General features: G+C 38.8%; 3 protein-coding genes across 5 annotated transcripts; 1 reads left to right on the top strand and 2 right to left on the bottom strand.

Annotated features, from left to right (window-relative positions):
- The first annotated feature begins 17 nt into the window (after positions 1 to 17).
- Positions 18 to 4,456, top strand: LOC121897603 (ras-related protein Rab-19). Of its 2 annotated transcripts, none has more exons than XM_042412208.1 (5): positions 18 to 257; positions 803 to 879; positions 1,540 to 1,728; positions 2,182 to 2,365; positions 3,514 to 4,456. In XM_042412208.1, exons 2-5 carry the CDS (start codon positions 829 to 831, stop codon positions 3,786 to 3,788), a joined length of 699 nt encoding a protein of 232 aa, XP_042268142.1. In that variant the 5' UTR covers positions 18 to 257; positions 803 to 828; the 3' UTR covers positions 3,789 to 4,456. The 2 variants fall into 2 exon arrangements, with proteins under 2 accessions (XP_042268142.1, XP_042268141.1); XM_042412207.1 differs by having other exon boundaries at positions 18 to 657.
- Positions 4,375 to 8,532, bottom strand: hdhd5 (haloacid dehalogenase like hydrolase domain containing 5). Its single transcript, XM_042412204.1, has 8 exons — positions 8,244 to 8,532; positions 7,436 to 7,654; positions 7,223 to 7,335; positions 6,517 to 6,610; positions 6,393 to 6,426; positions 6,104 to 6,278; positions 5,806 to 5,994; positions 4,375 to 5,695 (listed from the first exon to the last, which is right to left on the bottom strand). Exons 1-8 carry the CDS (start codon positions 8,352 to 8,354, stop codon positions 5,272 to 5,274), a joined length of 1,359 nt encoding a protein of 452 aa, XP_042268138.1. The 5' UTR covers positions 8,355 to 8,532; the 3' UTR covers positions 4,375 to 5,271.
- Positions 8,533 to 10,084: 1,552 nt separating this feature from the next.
- ccdc77 (coiled-coil domain containing 77) lies at positions 10,085 to 15,555 on the bottom strand. 2 transcript variants are annotated; one of them, XM_042411979.1, is made up of 12 exons: positions 15,489 to 15,555; positions 14,227 to 14,274; positions 13,615 to 13,801; positions 13,365 to 13,507; positions 13,022 to 13,118; positions 12,240 to 12,330; positions 11,913 to 12,001; positions 11,547 to 11,695; positions 11,133 to 11,394; positions 10,875 to 11,000; positions 10,596 to 10,748; positions 10,085 to 10,378 (listed from the first exon to the last, which is right to left on the bottom strand). In XM_042411979.1, the coding sequence occupies exons 2-12, from the start codon at positions 14,259 to 14,261 to the stop codon at positions 10,232 to 10,234; spliced, it is 1,479 nt and encodes a 492-aa protein (XP_042267913.1). In that variant the 5' UTR covers positions 14,262 to 14,274; positions 15,489 to 15,555; the 3' UTR covers positions 10,085 to 10,231. The 2 variants fall into 2 exon arrangements, with proteins under 2 accessions (XP_042267913.1, XP_042267912.1); XM_042411978.1 differs by having other exon boundaries at positions 15,465 to 15,552.
- Between the last annotated feature and the right edge of the window lie 3 nt (positions 15,556 to 15,558).

Genomic DNA, 15,558 nt, shown 5'->3' with positions numbered 1-15,558 from the left:
GAAAGAAGGTGGCTGGTGGTCACAGCCAAAGATAGACCCAGCTTGGTCAAGTGCCCCTCACACTCACACATTGTTCTGTGTCCAGCTGTGCCTTGTTCTTCTGTGGGCTGAGATGACGACAGAAACGAGCGAGGGGGTGGAGAGAGAGAGAGAGAGAGAGAGAGAGAGAGAGAGAGAGAGAGGCTGATTCAGATTCAGAGCAGTACGCTCATTCTGTCTTTAACATCTCACTGTGGTATCAATGTATGAAGCCTGAGGTAAAACAATTTCAATTACATTTTGTTTGATTAACATGTCTTTTCCTACATCTGTCATATTTTTCTCTATTGTGATTTGGTCTTTATGTATTCAACACTTGACCCCTTTCTGCTGTTGACTGCTGTGGAATGTGTGAGTTGACAGCAGTCAGTGAGGGGGGCTGATAATGACTGTTATTACGTAGAGTGCTTTTATAAGTAAACAAAAAAATCATTCTGGGATCCAAAGGACAGCTGCTAAGACAAAGATGTCAAGTGTTTACATTCTGTCAAGAGTAGTTAAACTACAAAAGGAGCGCTTTTAGCTGTTCGCCTGAAGATATTTGCACAGTGAGCCTTGTAAGCAAAACCTGCCCTTGTAAGATGACTCTCTGTGTACCTTTTAATGTGAGAGAATATGGTAAGTATTAACCAGTTACTCATAAAACTAACAATAGCTCAATCTACATTCCTCTGATGATATAACGTTGCTGGAGCTTTTGGTAATGAACGATGTTTCAGGTCACTGAGTTTTATTTCTGCCTCTTCCCATTGTTTCCCCAAAGCCTGAATAGAAAATCCACATCCCAAGATGCAGTGGTGCAGGTGGGCCGGTGGTTGGAGATCACACCTACCAAGACAGGTAGGAGGTGTGTCTTAATTTGTCTCAGTATGAAACTGAGTGGGGGAGAGGTGTGGAGGGCGGTCTAAAGGGCAGAAGTAGAGATTATACTTGTTAAAGATTTCAAAAATGTGTCTGATAGTGTAACAGAAACAAGTACAAGATGAAGAAACACAGCTTTGGGACTTTCACATGCTGTCTTGGAAAAAAAGGAATTTAAATCTTCCACGATGGGATAATTGAGTTATTTTTGGAGTTGTGGAGACAGCTTGTGCATTGCTGATGGGGTTAAAATGTCAGAAGAAACACATTTTTGGAATAAAAACTGGATTTAACTATAAGATTATTTATTATTTTCAGCAAGCTTTGTTCGGTTCACGTTTGTTCAAGCTTCCAAAGCTCCTAAGAGTGTTTGTTTCTATCTCTGACTGGGAGAACTTTACTTTTGGATCACACATATTCACCTGGAGTCACATGAACTGTAATACTACAGCTGGTACAAACCTGAATTGCCACTCTTTTCTGACAAGAATGAGAAGACTGTTTCTGTAAATACTCAGTTATTATTGACACAACTTTGAAGGAACAAGTTCTGTTGCATAGAGGCACAGAGGTCTTGGATTTAGTGTTTTTTTTGTGTGTGTCTGTGTGTGTGTGTGTATTCCTTTCTTCACCATGCAGTCTGCAGGGCCGGAGATTGAAGACTCTTTCGACTTTCTTTTTAAAATCATCCTGGTTGGGGACTCAGATGTGGGGAAGACCTGTGTTGTTCAGAGCTTCAAGTCTGGAATATTCATTGAGAAACAGCAAAACACCATCGGGGTTGACTTTACTGTTCGTACCCTGGATATTGATGGCAAGAAGGTGAAGGTAGGTGTGCTGTGGCTCTTTTTCATTCAAGTTTTTTTTTTTCTCATCTCAGTTCATCTGAGGATATGGGATCACATACATTATGGATAGTTCAAATGTGTATTGTTTTATTAATTAACAAAAATGTGAAGGTGTGAGATGTGTATGTGTGTTTATTCTTGTCTTAAAGTAAATAATCCCTTTGCTTGTGTCAGTTTATCAGAGGTGTGGCTGACTGCGGCTTTGAAATGATATCATCTGTGTCTTAGCTTTCTGGGTGTGTTGATTTGTTAACTGCATGGGTGTCTTGTTATGCTAATTGGGTTTGTGTTGTCTTTACACAAGCTTTGTTCAAATAGGGACTGACCACCTTCAAACACAGCATGTCAAAATGACTGAAGAAGTATATTTAACCCACATTCTGTCATTCTGTCAGTCATACTGGATTGATTTGTGCTTTGTGCTTTATTGCAGATGCAGGTGTGGGACACAGCAGGACAGGAGCGTTTCCGCACCATAACTCAGAGTTACTACCGCAGTGCCCATGGGGCGATGGTGGCCTATGACATCACACGCCGCACCACGTTTGAATCTGTTCCCCACTGGGTCAGGGAGGTGGAGCAGTTTGGAGCTGCCAGTGTGGTACTGATACTTATTGGTAAGAGGAGTGATTGGTTGATTTCATGTTGGTTTTTAAACCCTAAAAACATAATTCACTGGAGTGAACTGGAGTTGTAGCTTTATGAACAAGTAAGGAACATAATACACCAAAAGCACAACAAAACTTTCGTTATTACATGATGCACCATCAACTACCCACCCACATATGTTGTTTTGTGTTTTTGTGTGATTTGTGGAGGTTTGATTTTATCAGTTGTTGCACCCTTATGAAGTGGAGCTCTATCTTGGGGAGAGTACACAATTTTTACTTGTTTTTTGTTCCTGGGTAGTGAGTGTTATTTCCTAATTGCTTATGCCTAAAAAGTATACAAAATGTCTATTATTCCCTTCAAATGTTGCTTTTGTCACCAGGATAGTGATATTTGCACATTTGCAAATTTGCACATTTTCATTCATATTAAGTCAGAAAAAACAACATATGAATCACCAGATAGTGATGGGAGACTAAATCTTTTGTAGTCGCTCTTGTATAACTTATGTATTAGTATGAAAACATGTTAATTTTGATTCATATGTTGTTTTTTCTGACTTATTGTGAATAAAAATGTGCAAATTTGCCTGTTTTCCCATTGGAAATAGGTCAATTTCAAAATTGTCCAGGCCACAAAAGCAAAGTTTGAAGGGAATAACAGTCATTTTATATACTTTTTAGGCATAACAGTTACCACCCAGGAACAAAAATTGTGTTACATAGTGGAATCATCTGATTTCTACATTTCGATGAGATGAACAACGTGTTTTATAATTTACAGCTAAAATTTTCTGTTGATTAATTGGTCAACAGAAAATTAATCAGTCATTTTTTAAGCAAAATTGCTAATAATTTTCTGGTTCCACATTCTCATATGTGTGGATTTGAGGCTTTTGTTTGTCATATATGATAGTAAACTGAATATTTTGTGGGTTTTGGACTGTTAGCTGGCTGAAACAAGCTATTTGAATAGGTCACTGTGGGCTCTGAATAGCATTTTTCACTATTTGCTGATATTGTATTGACAACAGTTAATCAAGATAATAATCAGCAGATCAATAATGAAGGTAATTGTTAGTGAGTCTTAGTTTTATTGCTCTACTAATTATTCCACTTACTCCCACTCTTATTCCACTCCATATTCATCATTGCAGGTAATAAGTCAGACCTCCATGCTCAGAGGCAGGTGTTGTTCGAGGATGCGTGCACTCTGGCGGAAAACAACGGTGTGCTGGCAGCTCTGGAGACGTCAGCCAAGGAGGCCCAGAACGTGGAGGCAGCCTTTATCCTCATGGCCCGGGAGCTGCTAGCACGTAACGGCATGACCATCATAGACGAAGCCTCCCAAGATTCACCTCAGTTCATGCTGAACAACAGCTCACACCCAGTTCACAGCATCGAGTCCTCAGATAAAAAGTGTAGCTGCTGAGTGAACTGAAGCAACAACTGTAAAAGTGTGTTTGACCAGGGAAGGTGGTTATTTACATAGGCTTAGTTATAGGATAAAATATTGTATTGTGTGTGTGTGAATATAACTTTTGTATTTGTTTTGACTTTTAATATTTATATTGTCAGTAGACTCAGTGTAACAAAGATTTTACATGGCGGTTGATGTAGTTTGTAATATTCATCGTTCTGAGGGTAACTGTTGGTGAATGTGATAATGACTCATTGAAGCATTACAAACCACACCTCTGTACTCTACAATATACAGAATATTTCCACTGAACAAACATTTGTATCTCACATTCGTTTAATTGTTCTTTCATACAGTATGGCTTTTACATTACATTACCAGAGTTCCACAGTTTTCATTTTCATTTAAATCACCTACAAACGATACCTCGTTATACCTGTCAGTTACAAATATAACGAGCAAACATAACAAACGAGTACCTCATGAAATTTTACTGGTGCCGCAAATTAAATATTTTCTCCCACAGAAGCCTTGTAATACATACACATGAACCATTTGTTAAAATGTTTCCACATCGCAGTAAAATAGCACCTTTTTGATTTCTGATACTTCATTTAACTCTGACAATCTTACAAAATGAGACTACATTTCTTTCAAAAAAACAAACAAACAAACAAAAAGACCGTACTCTTGATTAAGGTTAAAAACTAAACTGATGAGGTACTAAACTGAAGCCTGGCAATATAATCTCATCAGCATTAGTGGTTTCACCCTAGCTTAAAATGAATCAAGCTGAAATATGATAGCAATTTAAAAAAAAGAACAGCAGAACTGACCTACATAAAACCTGGGGGTTTACATTTTGCAAAGGCAAGATGACCCAGTTTGGTAGACTGTTGTGCAAAGAATAAAATACATCGTTAGCAGGACAACATGTCATATTGTCACAGACTAGCAGATGTGACTTTTTAGTGCTCTTTCTGGATCGATGAGGACATTATTTAGCTTAAAGTGTAACTATATGTGAACAATGTCTCCAAGAACTTAGATACACTATAAGTCTGCATGTAGTAAAAATGCATGTAACTCAACACCCAAAACTTGAGTTCTCAACAAATAAACGTGCACTCTAAAAAAGAGAGAGTTGATATAGATCGTGTTGCACAGAAGCAAGAGAGGACTGAAGTCCAGCTTGATGAACTTCAGTATATACAGTATGAAGGATGATAAAAAAAAACACAGTATGAGACACACTACCAAACATGACAACTTAAAATGTCAGTAACCTTCCTAATAATTAGTCTTAAAACTGCATATAGTTACTTTTTGGAGCTGACCCTATGGCACTTAATGAAAATCTAGAAGAACTCGCCACTATAGCAGCTACATCTCCCCTGTCATAATCAAGGGCATAGGTAGAAAAATACTCTTCTGCTACTGCCAATTAAGGGCTGTTAGAACTGGACGGTCATGAGATGGAGCCCAGGCGCTCATCCTACTCCAGCGGCCAGCCCTCCTGCTGGAACACCATCTCCACTGCCTCCTTTACATCCTGCACTATGAAGGACGGCTGTGTGAGGCTGGGGTCGAAGCGAAAGTCCCTGTGGCCGTGGAAAATGCGCTGCTCGGTGACAGTGTGCGCTGTGTTTGAGGGCAGCTCCTGCTGGTCTTTGCTGTACACTCCTGTACACACCAGGATGGATCTGCACCCCTCAGGGAGATCCTCCTCTGCCCCGTACGCACTTGACGCTCCGCCTAGTTCCGCTGATGTCATTTTAGGGGCATCATCAACAGTTTCTGCCAGGGGATCCGCACCTCCTCCGCCACTCTTAGCTTGCATCTGTGCCCTAGTGTGCCGAGAAGCCTGGAGGTAGCGGTTGTAGAGGTTGGCGCCGTATATGTCAGCCATGGGGTTATCACTAGAAATAAGAAATGAGTGGGACATATTTAAAGGAGATTTAAATACATATCAATGCCTTTTTATTAGAAAAAACAGATTAACAACTGTCAAATGTGAGATGTCACTCACCCTATAGCATAAAGTGTCTTCACAGGCGTGCTCCAGCCAAGTCTCTCAGCCTGCTGTCTGATCAGCAGCTCAGCATAGTTATAAGTCACCACACTGGGTTTACCGATCAGAGCCTCGTACTTCAGCTCATGGCCAGTCACCTTCTTGTAGAGGCTCTCTAAGCACACCAGGAACATACCGTGTCCAAACCTGTGGGACAGGGACATTTAGTGTGGGAACACTGCAGTAACATAGTCAGATATGGATAAATGTGTACAAGGTGACGTGATGAAGGTAAAATTTAACACATGTACTGTACCTGGGATTCTTTGCCTCGGCCATCCACAGCAGGTCCATGTTACAAGCCAGCACCGGGATATGAGGGTACTGCATCATATTCCAGGCATTGTCTGGGTTTCCGTTGGTTAGCAGGACATCAACGATGAGCTGGAGGTTGGTCTCCCATCTGATTGGCTCGCCAAATAAGATGACAGCTGTAGGAAGAAACAGGTGAAGAAGACAGCCATACCCGTGTTCGTCATAAATTGAATATCAATTGTTAAGCGTCGCACGTGAGGCCACAGTGCTGACTGTGTGTGGAAACATACCGTCTATTGGCCGTAAACCTTTGGTGGGTGGAATCTGTAACACATTATGCAAAGTTGGTAAGGAGTCTTATGGTGTTTCTTTGTCTGCATATAATCATATATTGGCATTAAAAGTAAAACTTACACTGTCTTTGGGCCTTCTGTTGTGATCCACAACATCAAGAACAGGATATGCCTCTCTGAGCTCGTCTATGGTAACAACATCTTGAAAGCCCAGGCTGAAGTTTAGTGGGTCAAGTCAAACAAAGGTGAACAGGAGCTGCGAGCCACAAAACGTGTGAAGAAAATACTTCTGTCCAACAAAAAGATCACAAATACCAGCTGCTGGCAATCTTTAAACTGTTTGGCCTGAAGTATTAAGAATTTTAAATTGTCAGTCAATTGTTTATCACCTATATTTTTTGGTTTAGACCAGCACAGGAGAGATTACTGCTCACATTTCTGATTTGTTAAGCAGTTCAAATAAATTCACTCAAATGACAATTCTGTCTGATTATCAGGCTAGACTGGTCACACCAAACAAGAAATGCACAAGCCTCAGGGTTATTGTCAAACTTGAATCATATATCTAGATTTTGACTAAATAAATTAATGACAAACCCCAAATGATTAAAAAGAAAAACTCCAACCAACAAATACAAAAAATAGAAGAAATCTGTGAAAGGGCCTCACTGAGACAGTCAGGCAGCAAAGGCAACAAAGGGTACAAAGATCAAATACTGATAACAAAGTGGAACATGAACAAAAATCCACCAAATAAACAGAACAGGCACACTTAAAAGGTCAACATGCAGAGGGAGTGCACAGATCACTGGTTTAAGACAGGATACTTGTGAGCCACCTCCTCAACAGGACCCTGTCCGGAGACCAGCACACACATTTTGTGGAACTGGGTGAACATTCTCAAAGGACTGTGGGACAGCATGACCTGGTCCGGAGACACCTGAGGTAAAGGGGGAGTAGAGAGAAACAGAGAGGAGAAGAAGAAATAAGACAAAGCAAGCTGAGAATACTCACAATGATTTAAAAAGTGTTCAGCTTACCTCAACATCAAGCAGATGTGACAGATGCTCAGCTTTGGTCTGCCTCATGCAGTTCCCAGCATTGGTCACAAACACCACAGGCACCTTGTATTTCCCATTGCGGTCCACCAGGTACCTGAAGCACTGCTTGGCTGCAGGGATCAGTGTCCTGCCCCGAACCAACACCCCATCAATGTCGAAGAGAAGCCCAAAAGAGTTGGGGCCCTGAGGAGGAGGGAGCTGGGCCAGAGAGCAGTGACATGTGCAGTGTGAAAACAAGAGGTTGTTCATTAACCGACTGAGCACTCGCCATGATCTCCTCACTTCAGACACATGGAGCAGGCCAAGACTTTGTTCCCAGAATATATAAATGAAACACTACAAGTTTCACTGGACTAGACAACTCACTGATGAGTGAAGAAACTGAATAAGATAGTAATTACTGTGGTTGTAAATGTGTGGTGTAGTAAAACATGGACACGAGTATTCTTTAAAGACAGACTTGAAAAAATGTGAACCTATCCTTTAATTCACCTCTTCAATGGCATCTATTCATATATATCCTACTCATCTTTTTTCCTAAGCTTCACCATTTTCTTCTCAGGATTTTCTTATCTTTGTGTGTTTATGTGTGTGTGTGCGTGTGCTGTGATTAGCTTCAATGTGGTGTTCAGTGTTTCTGTCCTGCTGTAACACTTCTTTAACCATTTCATGTGAAAGAAGAGGAAACAGGAAACAGCCAGCAGCCGGTTGTTATAATACAAAAAGTCATTTTCGTCACTCACCTTCACCTTAATTCAAATAAAGTTTGAATAAAGTATTCACTTACATGGCTATAATTTCTTGAGGTCGAAGACGAGGTGTTTGCTTGTTTTGCTGCTCCCTCATAGCTTGACTTCAGCAGCTGCCAACCAGTTTTTAAAGACCTTATTCTCTGCATTTCTCTCCCTCAGTGTGTGTGTGAAAGCCGGCCGGTAAATAAGAGACAATGAATCAGACAGATGAGCTAACGGTGCCCATAATCTGCTGCTATCTTTTCATGCTGTCAATATAGCTGCCATCATAACAGCACTGCGATTTATTATTTCCGTGGCTGCGCATGCGCAGCGCCGCATGAACTGGACAAGCCCCGCCTCATCTTTTTTCCCACCCGCATTCCATGAAGACCCGCCCCACTCTGCCTCTGATTGGCTAGTACTCATTGCCTTCGTTTGACAGATTGGTGAGGTTTAGACATAAGGAGTGTGATTGGTTGGGTTGGGGTAAGAATATCATGGTCAGGGCCAATCAGAGGCAGAGTAGGGGCGGGCCTTCGCAGAATGCGGGTGGTCAAAAATAATAACGCACGGTACAATACTACGTCATATTACTCACCGGAAACGCTGCAGGGATTTTTGGAGAAACTGTCAGTGAAATGAAACTTATTTCTTTTTTTTCCCTTCCAATTTGTATTATTATTTTTTATTATTCTCAGATGTAGCTATTGTTATTGAGCTTGTTCCTTAAATGAACTGGCATGACTGAGTGTTTGTACATTATTGCAGTTAAATAAAAAAGGCATTTTTATAGAAATGAAACTGAATCACTCATCTCTTTTAAAACTAAAACTTAACCACAAAAAGAAATCATATTTTAGTTGTGAACATTATAAACACAATTTTTAACGTGACATAGGATTTTACATATTTTTTAAACAATTATTTACACAATTAAAATGTTGCTATATTTTTGAAAATATGTATAATTTAATCAGCATTATTTAATTTTATTGCATTTATTAGTTGTTAAATTGTACACATTTCTCTTTATTCTCCTTGCTATTTTATATTTGTACCTTGCATTACACAGGGTAACACTTCAGTTCTTCAAATGGAAATTGTGTGGATTGATTTAGTTTTTTAAAGGGCATGTTTAGGTTGGGTTTTTTTTATATTACAATTACACATCAAATGGGATTTAAAAATTCATTATACAAGTAGGAAGTAATATGTAGGAAATAATATGAGAGAAGTGCCATAATGAAGTTGGCTTTTTTGCTAGCCAACTTTTTGTTTTGAAGATAATTTGTTTTGGCATTTTTATCTTTGTTTGACAGTTGAAAAGTAGAGTAAAAGAGAAATCACAATGGACTTCTCTACACTATGTTTTTCCTTGAAAAACTTGATCAGAATATTATCAACAGTTTTACGACTTTGTTGTGATCATGAACATTCAACAATAAAGTGGAAAAGCATTTGTTTAGCTTATGTTGGTTGTGACAGCTTATATAATGATGGCTTATAGTTAAATACTATGTGTTACCTATGAATCTACTGTTCTGTAACATAAAAAAGGCATACATGAAAGCAGGAGGCATGTTAGTTTTGTTAATCTCTTGTTAGCTTTTTAAACAGTACATTGAGTAATTATAAAGGTAATTCTGGTTAAGCTTTTTTTTATTTGTAGCTAGTACTGTATATTATGTTGTAGTGATTACCTTGGTGTAGTATTACCTTGTATTTACTAGTTTGTTTTTTTTACAAATAATTATTCAATTTAGGTAATAATATATAGATATTATTAATGCAAAGCTGAAGTTATTATTTACTTATTAAGATGATAAAAAAGTGTATTTTGGAGGGAGTGGGAGTTTTTCAGAAATCTTAATTGTGTTAATAAATTTTTAAAAAGTTACTTTAACAAAAAAAATCTTTATTGGTATGAATAAAAAATAGAAATAACATTCAGTCCAAGTTTCAGCATTAAACACAGAAGTACAAACACAAAGATTCACAGCTATTAAGGCAAACGTTAAACACAAACATCACGATCCATTCCTCAGCTAAATCGCAGCTCGTTTTCCAGTCCATATATCTTAGCCTTCAGCGCCATCAGCTCACCCTGAGCCTTCTTTGTTCTAGTATTGGTCTGGCGTACTTCATGCAGAATAGCCAGGTCCTGGTTGGGCCCAATATTCAGGGTTACCTGGAACACAAAACAAGTATATCAGTGAATACATATACTTGTTAAAACTGTTTAAATGTTAATTCTCCAATATCAGCAGTATGGAAGTTTGTGGGGACAATTGCGAAATTATTTCTCATTTTCTTCTACATCACAAGCTGTTGACATAACACATAAGAAAAAAAAAAATCAGTATTGAGATACCAGTAGTCTACTGGGAAATCCCTCTGTCTTTTACCTTGAGGAGCTGTTTTTCTACATCTTTGAGTTTCTGTCTGAGGTGCTTCAGGTCCGTCTTGAAGCCCTCAACCTCCATGACCCTCCTCTTCTCCAACGCCTCATATCGCTGAGTCATTAACTGAAGACGCTTGGCCATTTTGTCTGAACGCTCCTGCACAGAATATAAAGAATTAGTCATTGGAAAATATTAGTGACAAGAAACCTGAAGACTGTGGTAAAATATGATCAATCAAATCAAAAGATTTTACAGATGGAAGAATCAATCAAACAAGCGTACCTTGAATATTTCCCTGCCCACGTCCCCCTCCTCTCTGATTTGGGACAGTTCTGTCTCCAGAGTAATACACTGTTCCCTGTACATCTCAGCCAGACGATGAGCTTGCTTCAGATCCTCCTGCATTACCTGATGAGATAGTTGAATATAAACAAGGTAAAGAAAAAGAGATTTCTTTATTACGGGGAAAGGTTACCAGTATTTGCATTTTTATAGCTTAGCAGGGAATATTAAGGTGTATAATTAACATATACAGATTACCTTCAGCTCCTCCTTGTGTGCCTGCTGTGACTCTGGCGGCGGCCGAGGGAGCAGACGAGCCGTGCTGTTACTGGGCTGCCATGTTCGCCCCAGCTCAGGAGCAGCAGACCCAGACTTCCTCAGACGGTTGTGGCATGAGTCCAGCTCCCTTAGCAGCTGGTCCTTCTCAACCATCCAGCTCTTCTCATGAGCCCGTGTGTCAAACTTCAGCTGTAAGAAATCCCTGGTGCTTTCATACAACAGGTTCTGGGTTCGCTGGAGCCTGAGGTGTCAAATATGAGTGGGAGTTAGAATTGGAGGAGCATCAGTCCAAAAATACACTTAGCTGTAGGTTGTACAGTAGTAATAAAAAACTAAAATGATGTCTAAATAACTAAAAAAGACACCAGACATCATAAATAGTGTAAAACTCACTTGTCTGTCAAAGATGTGATGCGCTGCTGGTCTTTCTGCTGTTGTGCCTGTGCCTCCTCTGTTTTAATCCGTCGATCCTCCAGCAGAGACTCGACCTGCTCTTTGGCCAGACGGGTTTGTTCCTCCATCTGAGCCTGCAGCGCCTCCACCTGGGAATGTGAAAAATAGAATATTCACAATAACATCTTTGCACACTCATCTCTAAAACCATGTGAATACAGACAACCAGGAGAAGGAAAACAAAAATATTTTTAAATATTACTGCAGTTTTTAATTTATAAAACATTTCAACAGTAAAAAAATAAAGTTTGTGAGAGAAGATGGCACATAAATACGATTACACGTATCCAGACAGTGGTCTCTTACCTGTAGTAACAAAGTCTGGTTGTCGTTCTTGTATTGTTCCAAACTCTCTCCATTTACCCCATCTGCTAATTTTGGTCTTCTACTACTCTCTGCTCAGACAGACATCGAATAAAAGTGGCACAGTGAGAGGAATATAGTTGGGGGAATTATTTCAACATAAGCTTGACTTTCACATAAACAGAAAACTTAAACCAGATCTTTGCTCTCATTATTTTTTATAACAAGAATAACAACAAAATATAAATATTTATATTCACATCTTTCTTACAACTTTGAAATGATAATGTTATACATGAATGTGGCATCTGCAAAAAAATGTTTTCAAACCTTTCCTGGTTGCAGCAGGTCTCAACTTTGTTGGTCTGAGATTGAGATTTTCCTCAAATTGGGATTCAGGGTTCTTCTGTGTGACAGTGACCTGAAATACAATTATGAGATATGATGTGTTGTGAAAACACATTCAACCAAGTCTTTCTGCCTTGTTTGCTGTTGTAGTTAAAAAGGGAAAACATTTGTTAAATTTAAATGTTTATGTTTGTGTATTCCAGTCGTGAAACTGAAATACACAAATGTCTCATTTAAATATGTGTCTAAACCTCTGTGACTATTTTGTGATGACACCGTCTGTGAGCAGCAGTTAGAGCTATACGGTCAAGTAAGCAGCAAACCAGAAAACATAAAATCATATGTTACAGCACAGGCCTAAGCCAGGACACTTGTTAGCAATAATACTGCATGCACTTATCACACTATATGTGACAAAAATCAAAGCCAGTAATTGCACTGCAGAGATGATCAACTATTCACTGGTAACTGTGTAACATTCACTGTAATGTAATTATGTTTGAAAATGTAGGAATTTATATTTTAATGACTGATGGTTGGTAAAACTTTTCAGATATTCTGACTTGTCATGGCAGGAAAAGCACAAGTCTTACTAACAACATTAATACTGCCTCTTTTCCATTAATGTGTGCCAGTAATACCAGGGCCCTGGAACAGATGCACCTACACAGAACGCAGCCTTCATTAAGGTTATTAATTGCACTTGTGTTTGAGAGGTCGAAACATCTTCTGAGAGAAAGGTCTGTGATGATGTAAATGTGTACCTTGTGAGGGGGTTCCCGATGGAAATATGTGATCTCTCCTGCATCAGGACCCACCAGGGCAAGAAGGTGTTGGATTTTCTTCCTGTCCTCCAGCTCTCTGTACAACAGCGAATAGATAGTTAGATAGTTTTATGATAGCAGAAGGACTATGGAAGAATGATGGCAATACAAAAGGCCTTTTTCACAGAAGACACGGTGACACGTCACAGAAGAAAAAGCACAGGTGTAAATAATAACATTAACTTCCTGAGACACTTAAATAAAAGTGCTATGACGTCTAAACATCTACAGGCAAGAATTACTCCCTCTGTTAATAGGATTTCATCATCAGCCATGCACCCACCTGATCTTTAGTCGGTCATTTTCTGCGTAAAGCCGCAGAGGCTGTTCTCTCTCTTGGAAAAGATAAACCTGCATGTCGCTCAGTGCGTTTTGCAGCTCTGCGATCTCTCCCTCACGCTGTCGTACCTCCCACTGTAGCTTATGCTGGGAGGATATCAGGGAATGGAGAGAAGATCATTTAACACATAAAAATATACTCTGGCATACCCCAAAAGCTATGTCATACGTGATGAATCCTCCCTGTATCTCACCTGGTCTTCTGTGATGCCTCTGTACTTCTCCAACATCTGCAGCAGCTCCTCATGTTCTCCATCAAACTGAGCGATCTTCTGTCTGTAGAACTCCAGAAGTTCCCTGGATGGACGCAGGTAGGCCAGACGCTCATGGATGGGGGGAAGTGGGGAGTCAGGGTCCTGACCAGGGGTACGACTGTTGCCCCTGTAGGTTAAAAAAAAAAAGACTTTTAGGAGCCACTTTTAGGAGAATACTTCTGAATATCAATCCATTACCATACACATATTTCATATTTGGGTTGCTGACCCTGTGTTCACCATCACCATAAAACTACAAGTCCTACAGTTAAAGGCAATAACATTTTATACTGTGTCTACATCAAACTCTATAAACAACACAAACTGAAAATTTGTGAATAGCCAGGCATTTAAACCCACTTAAGAAGTAACCCCAAATCTAAGTGGGATAAGACTTAGGATCGTGACATTGGGGGACCAGACTGGCAAAATAAATCCAAGCATCAGTCAAGGATATTAAAGTTAAAGAATTATGTTTTCTCACATCAGACACTGTCAGACCTATTGCAACTTTTCTCTTGCAGACATTCGATGTTCACTTAATGGGTTTACCTGTGTGGTGCTGCATCTTTTGTTGGAGATCCCATCCCAGCACAAACACTGAAAAAAGAGGTGGAAGATGCATATGCATGCAAGAGAAGACCATTAAGAAAAAATATTATGAGAAAATTTATTAATATGTTTACAGCAAAGGTTTAGTAGCCATATTTATTTTGGCCATATTTTCAGTGAATAATTACCAGTGAAATCTTTATGGTTGTTATGTGCACTTGTTCTGGGATTTTTTTTTTCTTACTTACTGATTTAGCTTGTTTCATCTTCATAAAATGTGAACAAATGTGTGATGCTTGGTTATATATGTAGAAAAATATCACTGTTAAAGCTCCAGGAAAAAGTCCTAATGTTCTCCTCAAAAATATTTATTACAGTTAGGGCTGTAACTTACAGTGAAGTAGACATATTGTATCCAGCAGTTTAACTTCTGAAATGAAATATATATATGTATATATACACACACATTTTTTTTTCATGAATGAGATGACATTTTAAGGATTTTAAGATAATTAGTCTTTTTTTGTGGAAAAACCATATTAGACACAAATTATTATTCAATAATTTGTGTCCATATTTATTATTATATATTATATCATATCTTAAAACGTGTCTGGAGGGAATCTTTTAAAAAATCAAAATTGTTGCATGTTAATTTTCTGTTGATTAACTAATAAATAAATTGATTATGAGATATTTTGTTTAATCTCTAATTACAATCATATTAACGTTAGCGATATGTTAATAAATCAGGGATTCGGTAAATTATTATTATATTATAATTTTGTATATACATATATTTTAGATGCGAAATAGATTCTGGGACTTGAGACGGAGCCACATGAAGAGCTTCATATAATAAATATGACTGTAACTGTAATCATAAGTTGGCTGCAGACAGTAGTGAAGGTTGACTCGTCCTCCCTGTATTTCTGTTGCCATGGATTGGGCGCCACTGGGAGCGGGGATTTTGAAATATTCTTAGAAATATTCATGACTTTTAAGTTTTGAACAAACATTCAGTTAACAGATATCTTGAGTTAACTGAGAACTTTGACAGCGTACTTCATGAGGTAAGAAAAAGAGCAGAACTATTCACGTTGTAAACGAAAACTAACGTTAGTCTGCCTGAACTCACCTTACTGATGGTGAATCTTCAGATGTAACGACAGCTAAAGTCAGCACATATAAGAAATTATCATTCCTTGTTTTAGGTTACTTACTTGTACATTACTTACCCGTCACACTTTCTTAAAACTCACGCTTTTTCCGTTATGTTGTTCGTTGTTTTGAAACGTTTAAAACCCGGAAGTTTACGCCTCTTCTTCTTCT

This window comes from Thunnus maccoyii, chromosome 5 (genome assembly GCF_910596095.1).
Source record: "Thunnus maccoyii chromosome 5, fThuMac1.1, whole genome shotgun sequence".
NCBI classification, from domain to species: domain Eukaryota; kingdom Metazoa; phylum Chordata; class Actinopteri; order Scombriformes; family Scombridae; genus Thunnus; species Thunnus maccoyii.
The sequence above is the reverse complement of the archived record's forward strand: the minus strand, read 5'-3'. Positions and strand labels throughout refer to the sequence as shown.